The sequence below is a fragment of the Sinocyclocheilus rhinocerous genome, unplaced genomic scaffold, assembly GCF_001515625.1.
Source record: "Sinocyclocheilus rhinocerous isolate Xijiao unplaced genomic scaffold, SAMN03320098_v1.1 scaffold4326, whole genome shotgun sequence".
NCBI classification, from domain to species: domain Eukaryota; kingdom Metazoa; phylum Chordata; class Actinopteri; order Cypriniformes; family Cyprinidae; genus Sinocyclocheilus; species Sinocyclocheilus rhinocerous.
The window spans coordinates 96,139-105,332 of NW_015623495.1; the positions used below are offsets into that span (position 1 = coordinate 96,139).

At 35.2% G+C, this 9,194-nt stretch overlaps 1 protein-coding gene across 2 annotated transcripts; it reads right to left on the minus strand.

Annotated features, from left to right (window-relative positions):
• Positions 1-611: 611 nt before the first annotated feature.
• Positions 612-8,575, minus strand: LOC107755974 (carcinoembryonic antigen-related cell adhesion molecule 5-like). 2 transcript variants are annotated; one of them, XM_016572974.1, is made up of 13 exons: positions 8,505-8,575; positions 7,445-7,744; positions 5,998-6,276; positions 5,603-5,866; positions 5,242-5,514; positions 4,147-4,398; positions 3,730-4,005; positions 3,363-3,611; positions 2,706-2,981; positions 2,371-2,622; positions 1,360-1,635; positions 1,024-1,257; positions 612-888 (listed from the first exon to the last, which is right to left on the minus strand). In XM_016572974.1, the coding sequence occupies exons 1-13, from the start codon at positions 8,551-8,553 to the stop codon at positions 800-802; spliced, it is 3,069 nt and encodes a 1,022-aa protein (XP_016428460.1). In that variant the 5' UTR covers positions 8,554-8,575; the 3' UTR covers positions 612-799. The 2 variants fall into 2 exon arrangements, with proteins under 2 accessions (XP_016428460.1, XP_016428528.1); XM_016573042.1 differs by lacking the exon at positions 1,024-1,257.
• Positions 8,576-9,194: the final 619 nt, after the last annotated feature.

Sequence of the window (9,194 nt, forward strand, 5' to 3'; positions counted from 1 at the left end):
ATTCAATGTTCTTCATTCAGATTTTACAATTGGAAAAAAAAAATTGCACATTGGAAAAAGAAATGCAAGTGCGTTTAAAAATAAAGCATGATGATGATGAGAGAAATTAATTTGAATAATTTGCTTTTATTTAGTTTTATAAATAAAATATAAAACATTTTACATTTTTTATCTTTTAAATAATTGCAGAATACATTTATAATTTGGAAATAATCACACAGAAGGCATATAATATTTCCATAGAAAAAGATTTCATGATTGTGAAATATAAGACACATTTGTGAAGCAAACAGAAATGTAATTTGGATAACTGATCATTTGGATATGTAATTTGCCTATATTTGCCTGAATTTGGTGCATGTCAGCTTTTCCAGATAAGAGACTTAAAACCAAAGCTACAAATCAGAAAATAATCCAGCCTCTATCAATATAGCATTCATGTGCAAAATTACTGTCCAATTAATGATAGTAATAAATGCACCAAATATATAGTATTCAGAAAATAAATATATAGGTAAATAATGTATTATGTTTAATTAAAATGTATGACTATTAAAATGTAATCCTTTTTTTTTTTTACTTTGTATTTGCCAAAAGAGTGTTCTGTTAATAAATGGTCATACCTGTCTTTGAATAATGTTTAAATGTGTTTTAAAATTAACTAAACTAATCTGGGCTGCATGATCTTGCCAGTGTGATTTTATTCTTGCTGTTTTTAAGTGTTAAATTTGACCACAAGCCTCATTCAGTCTACATAAAGGCCTCAAAGACAGATGCCATGTTCACAGCAATATTAGTATTAGAGCCATTCTTCCAGCACAGGGAGCAGCAGAGCGAGGAGAGCCGTCAACATCACACACGCCTGGACACTGACAGCAGCATTGGGGTCTGGGGAAAAGACAGGGGAGATGATCCCTTATTAGGTTACTTCAAAAAACGCAGCAAGAAAATGCATTCTCTGACAATCAGTTAGCTTTTATTTTGCATGTTAACTGCTGTGTGTGAATTTGGGCTAATGCTCACAACTGACGACTTGGCTGGTGTAGACTGTCACATTGGTCAAAGGGTTTTTGGCCACACAGGTGTAATTGCTGCCCAAGATAGACTTAATGGGAAGTTCTACGGAAGATTGATTTCCCACTACTGTGTTGTTTTCGAAGATCCAGTGATACACAGCTGGCGGCTGAGACACTGCTAGACATGTCAGGATGGGGGGAATCCCAGGGCGTACAATGATCTGCACACTCTGTGGTCCAACTGCCCAATAAACACACAGAGCTTTAGTTCATGCAAAATAAAAAGCATTTTGAAGTCAGATATATATATCGAAGTAATTTAAACATGTTTTATATTACTCACAGATGACCGTAAGATCATATGGGCGACTGACATGCTGTTTCAATGCGTTTGAAGCGACGCACTGGTATCTCCCGTCGTCAGCGGTCTGCAAGGTTTTGAAGGTCACAATGGCGTTATCTGCTGAGAATGTAACTCTGTCTGATGGATGGAGATTCTGGTTGTTTCGAAGCCAGTGGAGTGTGTTGTAGGGTCCCTTCACATTACAGGTGAGATGAAAGATTTGGGAAGCCAGAGGAATAGTGCGATCGGGGATCACGTCCACTGTCGCAATGGGTTCTGTGGAGTGTACAGAATATTAGACTAGTCCCTCACATTGTGGTAGGTAGTGTGATTATATATGAATCTTTGTTTGAATGATCTTCTTTTGAATGGTTATTAGTTTGCAGTCTGTACTGAATGTGAAGCCATAAAAATACCATGTAATGCATAATAATGTCTAGAAATGACTATTGGAACTGTTCTCTTGGGTTATTTTTAGTGAAGCAAAAACATACAGAGCGACTAGCTCTTATTAGACGGTTCTTTGAAGAAATCTTTCATAAAGATGCCCTGTATAATTTACCACATTAGCAGAGAATTTCTTTATTATTCAAGCAATATGTATCTTCTTTTGAATGGTTATTAGTTTGCAGTCTGTACTGAATGTGAAGCCATAAAAATACCATGTAATGCATAATAATATCTAGAAATGACTATTGAACTGTTCAGTGTAGTCTGATTCCGAGAAACAAATGATTCTTATAAGCCCATTCCTTTTACTGAATCAAAAACATACAGTGTGACCAGTGTAGCCTGATTCCCAGAAAGAATGACTCTTATTAGATGGTTCTTTGAAGAAATCTTTCAAAAAGATGCCCTGTATAATTTACCACATTAGCAGAGAATTTCTTTATTATTCAAGCAATATGTACTTTTTCATATCCCTTTAAATATGTAGATGGAAAAGACAATTAGCTTAAAAAAAGATCCTCAAAGGACGAAAATACATCACTGTAAGGAGTTATAGCTTACCAATTACAGTTAACTCCAGTGATGCGTTGCTGCTGCGGCCTGTGATGTTATTGAAGGCCATGCAGGTGTAGTGTCCACTACTGTTTAGTGAGAGAGCTGCAGTCACATGCACTGGACCATCTCCCACTTTTGAATTGTTGTGGAACCAGCTATATTGACTATGAGGACGAGAGATGGCAGTACAGTTGAAAGTCACATTGGACCCCATCTCTGCCATGATTGGGCCTTCAACTGTTGTGTTCCATGGACCATCTGAAAGATCCCATATACATTGAAAATGATTCCCATGAACACTAATTCAATGGACGTATTACAAACATATCTGAGTTACTCACAGTTGACCATTAGGTCATAGGCCAGGCTAGTCATGTTGCTGACAGCATTACTTGCTTCACACTGATAATATCCATCATCACTGAGATTTATATTTTGGAAGCTCAAGGTTGAGTTGTTATTGGAGAAAGTGATTCCATTATGAGGATGAAGGAACATGCCATTCTTCATCCACTGAATGTGTTCAACATCTCCATTAGCAGTGCAGGTCAGTGTAAATGACTGATTGAATACTGGTTGCTGATTCCCCGCATTTACAATCACATGGCTGACTGGATCTAAAATTTAGATGGAAAAAAAATTCAGACAGATTACATCACTTAAAGGAATAGTTCACTCAAAAATGAAAATTCAGTCATCATTTACTCCCACTTATGGTAATAAGTAGTTAACTCAATGCAGTCCAGGGTTGTTTAGAACCCCACTGATAATGATTGATCAGAAAACAGCTGAAACATTCTTCAAAATATTGTATATTGCGTTGCAGAAAAGAAAGAAAGTCATACAAGTTTGGACTGTGTGAGGAAACGATGACAGAACTATCCCTTATTAGGAAAACATGAACTTTCCATATGACTCTACGTAAGAACTGCCTGTTGAAATACAAAACTGATAAACTATTCATACAGTATCCATTATTTGAAGGCCTAACAACTCACATCTTAAAGTTAACTCCAGTGATGCATTGCTGCTGTGGCCTGTAATGTTATTGGAGGCCATGCATGTGTAGCGTCCGCCACTATCCAGTGAGAGAGCTCTAGTAAACACTGGACCCTCACCCACCTTTGAGCTGTTTAAAAACCAACTGTATTGACTTGGTGGGTAAGAGTTAGCAGAGCAGTTGAAGGTCACATTATGTTCGATAGCTCCTACAGTTGGACCAGAGATGGTTGTGTTCCATGGACCATCTGAAGACACAGATAAGGCACAAGTCACTTTCTGCTCAGAGTTATTTCGAAACTTGTTGCTTACGACAACAAAGCCCAGCTGCTATAGGTCAAAGTAAGGTTTTTTTTTTTTACTCACAGATGACCTTGAGGTCAAAGGCCAGACTGGTCCTGTTGTTGATAGCATTACTAGCTTCACACTGATACTGTCCATTATCACTTAGAGTGAGTGGGTTGAAGTTCAAAACTGAGTCGTTATTGGTGAAATTGATCCTATTGTCGTGGTTAAGGTTCACGCCGTTCTTCATCCACTGAATGTGTTGAACATCCCCACTGACAGTGCAGGTTAGTGTGAATGGCTGATTGAAGATTGGTTGCTGATTGTCCATATTCACCACAACATCGATGACAGGAGCTAAATTTCATACAAAAAAAATATGAACCACATTCACAACCAATTCAGATTTTAAAAACCAGGATGTTAAACATTTTCACACTTTAGAACAAACACACTTGCATGTTTAATTTAAGCAAAGTACTGAAGTGAATGACTCACCATATACAGTTAATGTCACTGAGGCATTGCCGCTTCTGCCTGTAATGCTATTGAAGGCCATGCAGGTGTACTGTCCGCTATCGTTTTTTGAGAGAGGTGTAGTCACATACACTGAACCATTTTTCACATTTAAGCCACTGAAATACCAGCTGTATTGACTTTGAGGACGAGAGTCAGAGGAACAGCTGAAGGTTGCGTTGGATCCCACTGCTGCTACTTTTGAACCAGAGGCTGCTGTGTTGTTTGGGCCATCTAGCAAATGCATTAACTGTTTTAATCATCTCTTTCATGTTAAACTGGTGCACTATTTTTTTATCTTTACATTACAAGACAACTGACAATGAAATGCAAACATATTTGACCAACGTTTTGAATTCATATATAGTGAGATGGTGGAAGATGCATTTACAGGATATCGGTAGGTATATGATTAGAGAAAATAAATGAAAACATTTGCTTAGTTCAGCTGTCTAGCTAAAGAGTGGTATCTTGCTGCACTACTGGGGTAAGATGATCCCCAACCTGGGGCAAGAAGATTCCCAAAGTATATATATATATATATATATATATTTAAATATTTTTAAATGTCATTAATGTAAAATACTAAATCAAATATTTTATGTACATGTACATATTTTAGTTCAATAACTGAAAACCCGACAGACAAAATCAAATAACAGAGTCCCATTTAGAGTATGAATTACAAACTTTGTTATAAAATACTATGGATTCAAATTAAATGATTCAACTCAATTGGCCTATAGGTTATGATGAATAATGTTATAGATTAATAGATGTTAGAAATGCACATCTAAGTAAATTATTCATAAATAATAATTATAAATAAATGTATCAATATAAAATTCACAGATCACTATTATCTAATGTCAATTAAAGATCATTTAACCTCAATAATGATGTTCAGAGCACAAGCAGAGATTAATAAAAGCATAACTATTCAATAAATGAGTTGAGATTTCATGACCATTTATCTATAGTCAAGAGAAAAATTTAAGGTGGGAGGACATCTTACCCCATCCTAATCTATACAATAACAGGAAACATGGATGTCCTGGAAATATCTGTCATACTCACAGTTAACCATAAGATTGTAGGCCAGGCTAGTCATGTTGCTGACAGCATTACTAGCTACACACTGGTACGGTCCGTCATCACTAAGAGTGAGTCGGTTAAATCTCAAGGTTGAGTTGTCATTGGAGAAAGTGATCATATTGTCGGCATCCAGGTATATGCCATTCTTCATCCAATGAATGGAGTTCACTGGCCCCACAACATTACAGTTCAGATTAAAAGCCATGCCTTCTACTGGAGAGCCTGCTGGATTCACTACCACTGCTGAAATTGGATCTAAATAAAGAAAAAATGTATTGGAGATAAACAAGATCACAAGAATAATCATTAGAAATTTAGAAAAATATTTTGTGTGTGTTCTCACCAAGTATATCAATCTTTTTTGTCACTGCAACATGTCTGAGTGTGACTGCATTTTGGGCAACGCAGGTGTATTCTCCCGTTCTGTTCTGAGTTGTGTCTCTAAGATCATAACTCGGGCCATAGACATTCAGAGGATTGCCGTTGTACATCCAGTAGAAAGTAGCTGTCGGTTTGGAGTCAGCAGAGCATGATAGAGAAATGACCGAACCAGAAATGTATACCGATTTCTCTGGCGATGCTGTCACTCTCAGGTTACTGGGCCCATCTAAACACATAAAACCAATTCAGATGACCTTTTGAAACATGAATTAGGCACTCAGTTATTGTTAGCTGCCCATCCCTTACCACACCCTTTAAAGGGATCCTGTTGTCAACATCGTGTTCTGTCATACTCACAGCTTATATTGAGATTCATTTGATGGCTCTCTCTTTTGCTGATATTGTTTGCCACAAGACACTTGAACGGCCCTTCGTCGTACCGCGTCACACCATTGATGATGAAATCTCGTCCACCGTTCCTGAGCTCAACTCTTCCTCCTGCTGTGACCGTAGAGTTTCCGTTCTGCCATGAAAACCACAGTGGCGTTCCGCTGGCGGAGCATGTGAACGTCACGGTGTCGTTTAACTCCACCAGGTTTGTCATGCTTACAAATGCAGTTAAATTACTGACAGGTTCTGCAAGTTAACAGAAAATGTTTTAGTGTAAAAGTTGAAAGTACTTTACGTGTTTCATCAGTTTTTAAAAGCCATTAGCATCCCCTCAACTAAAGCATCTAGTTCACTGTGTAAGTATTTGGACTTGTTCACTGCAGAGTACACAAAAACCATTGCTGTCAGCAAACATAACGCTGCTATCCTTTGTAGCCTATTTAATTTTATAAACAGGTTTTTTTTTTTTATTCAAAGAGCATTAAATAATCACATGGCAAATATTAGGTTATAATGTTAGATTTTGTTCAGGGAGTGTAATGTTTGCTGTTTGAAACCAAGTATGTAAGCAGCTAAAATTTGAATTGTGTGTTTAAATGTTTGTTTTGAAATCGCCCTCATATAAAACAATGTAAAGCAAATCATTCTGAGATCCAGTAGATAATGCTGGTAAAATAGCCAAAGATTATTGTAGGTTTTTATTTAAATTTCTTTTCTTTCTGTTGTTTTGGTTTACAATGGTCATATATTATTTTATCATTAAGAGCTAAGAATTTGTCAAATTTTATTGTCAAATTTACGGTTTTGCTGATCCTTGCTAAGCTGCTACCTTGATTTATTTTATAATATTTTTAATGTTAAACGAATCAGTGGTCACATATATTGAAGGAACAGTCTACAAAACAATGGACATGCAGTAGATTATCAGGCCTCAAGAAAATACTTGAGCCTATGAGGGCTCCCTAACATGGCATTTAAATTAGCATTTAATTCTAAAAAATCCTTTATGTGTGTTTCTTAAAGAAATCATGACAGGAAATAAAGTACATTATTTTTTAACAATTTTACCTAGAACTCAAGAAATATTTAATACAAGGAATCTTATTTGTAAAGATTTTTGTTTTTAAAGTGTTTCACATTATTATAACGTCTAAATTAATTGATTTCATTCAAGTTAAAAAAATATTATTTTTACTATGTATTAATTGATAATTATATTCAGTGAACCTAAAAACTAAATTCTATGGCTCATTTTTTACCAATCTTTAAAGGCAGCAGATGCAGTGAAATTTTAAGTCAAGTAACTTAACAAATTCTGTGAATATATTTACTTAAATGAACTGAAGTTTTTAAAGTTCTGTGACTATTTCATTTTTACAGTGTGTAGGATAAGAGGATCTTTTTTTCAACTTACCCTGAACATCTAATGTAATCACTGCCCGGGCCTTCGGTCTCAATGCATCTAATGCATACAGGCCAGAATTCTTCAGAGTTACTGACGGTAAGGTGAGCTGATATGTAGAAATGTCAAATTCTGTTCCATTTTGGTGGCCACTTCCTGTAAAAACATCCTCTGAGTACCACGCGAACAATGTACTAGATTCAAATAACCAGAGCCCAATTATAATGGGTTGGGTGTCATTCACACTTATAGTGACATTGCTCCCGACAGCCACAGGGTTTTGTGATGGAACCAGGAACACTGCATAAAGACCTAGGAGAGGCAGGAGTGGCATTCAGTATCATTTTGAATATATAAAGAAAACTTTCAACTCTTCATTGTTGTTGCATAACATGGATGGATCTAAGTCTACTGATTTACATGTAGCCTTTGCATATTCGTTGCTCGTTTCCATCAAGTACTAGAAAATAGTTTTCATATTTAGTATGTTCTAGCTTGTAAAATGACTCATCAGCACAACAAAGTGATCGCCTGATCAAGTGAGTATTGAGTACTACCAATGAACAACATATATTTAATATGTAATTCTTATGTAAATCACCCTCTAATCAAGCATTATTGCTAATGTAATTTATTCTCTGGGTTTATGTAATATTCTATGTTATTTAATCTGAGCAATTTATTCTGACAATCTGGTGTTAATGTCATTGTATCCACAAATATACATTTCTTCAAATATACAAATGTACATTTCGTGTAGACATATCTAAAACTAATTACAGTGAGTAGTCAAATATTCAAATATTTGATAAAAACGTTTTTGCAAAATAAATGAATTTTAAAAAGCTATTTGTTACTCAATATTTCTGATAATTTCTACAAGTAAAATCTGAAAAATTCTGAAGATACTGAATTTAAAAAAAAAGTTTGAAAGTTAACTGTTGTGTCAAACAATTGCTGACTGGTAAATTTACATTAACAAACAATCTCCTTTCTGCATTGTTGTTTATAAAAAAATATTACACTGAATTGAATCGAAAAATATTAAATGAAAATACAGTTGAATAATTACCTGATGTACATATTAAGGTGAAGAATAAGGTGAGTAATTTATGTCCCATTTTGGAAATCCTAACAAGAAAATTCTTCACTTCTTCCACAGACTTCAGACGAGTCTGCAACGAATAATCATCGCTATACTTTCATTCTGCTAATATTTACCTTGTTATGCAAATGGCTAGGTTCACCAATGAGTCAGCATGTGACAGAAAGGTACACACACCTCTTGTCATCATCACTCACATTCACATTGAGTGGAGGGTGTGTTTGTTGTGGTTGACTGTAATCTGGAACCAGACTGCTGGTGTGATCCATGACATAGTATTGTGTTTAATACATTTTTTTGTCTATTTATTAATGAGGGATTTGTGGAGTAAAGATAAAAAAGACAATTGGGGTAAGAGGGCCTCCAATAATTGGCACAGACTAGTGTTAGACTTAATATTTTTAATATAAAAATATTTTTAATTTAGTGTTAGTGTTAATATTTTTTAAATTACATTTTTAAATTTGACAGTTATTGAATATTTAAGACATAATTAAGTGAAATCATGCAATTTGAAGTATGAAATTAAAATATGGGCATATTAAATATGTAAATATTCATATGCCTGTATATAAGTCATAGAATAAATTTCTGCCTTGTCTGTCATCAGTTATTAATTTATAAATTGTCAAAACAGTTTTTGAACAGGATAGCTGG

What these genes read in the sequence shown, in the direction of transcription:
- LOC107755974 (XM_016572974.1), bottom strand. Translation starts at nt 8,553, where the DNA reads ATGGGACATAAATTACTCACCTTATTCTTCACCTTAATATGTACATCA. An exon ending in GATTACATTAGATGTTCAGG is followed by an intron (nt 6,277 to 7,444) that starts GTAAGTTGAAAA and finishes GTTAACTTGCAG; the next exon opens with AACCTGTCAGTAATTTAACT. An exon ending in CTATGACCTAATGGTCAACT is followed by an intron (nt 2,623 to 2,705) that starts GTGAGTAACTCA and finishes GGGATCTTTCAG; the next exon opens with ATGGTCCATGGAACACAACA.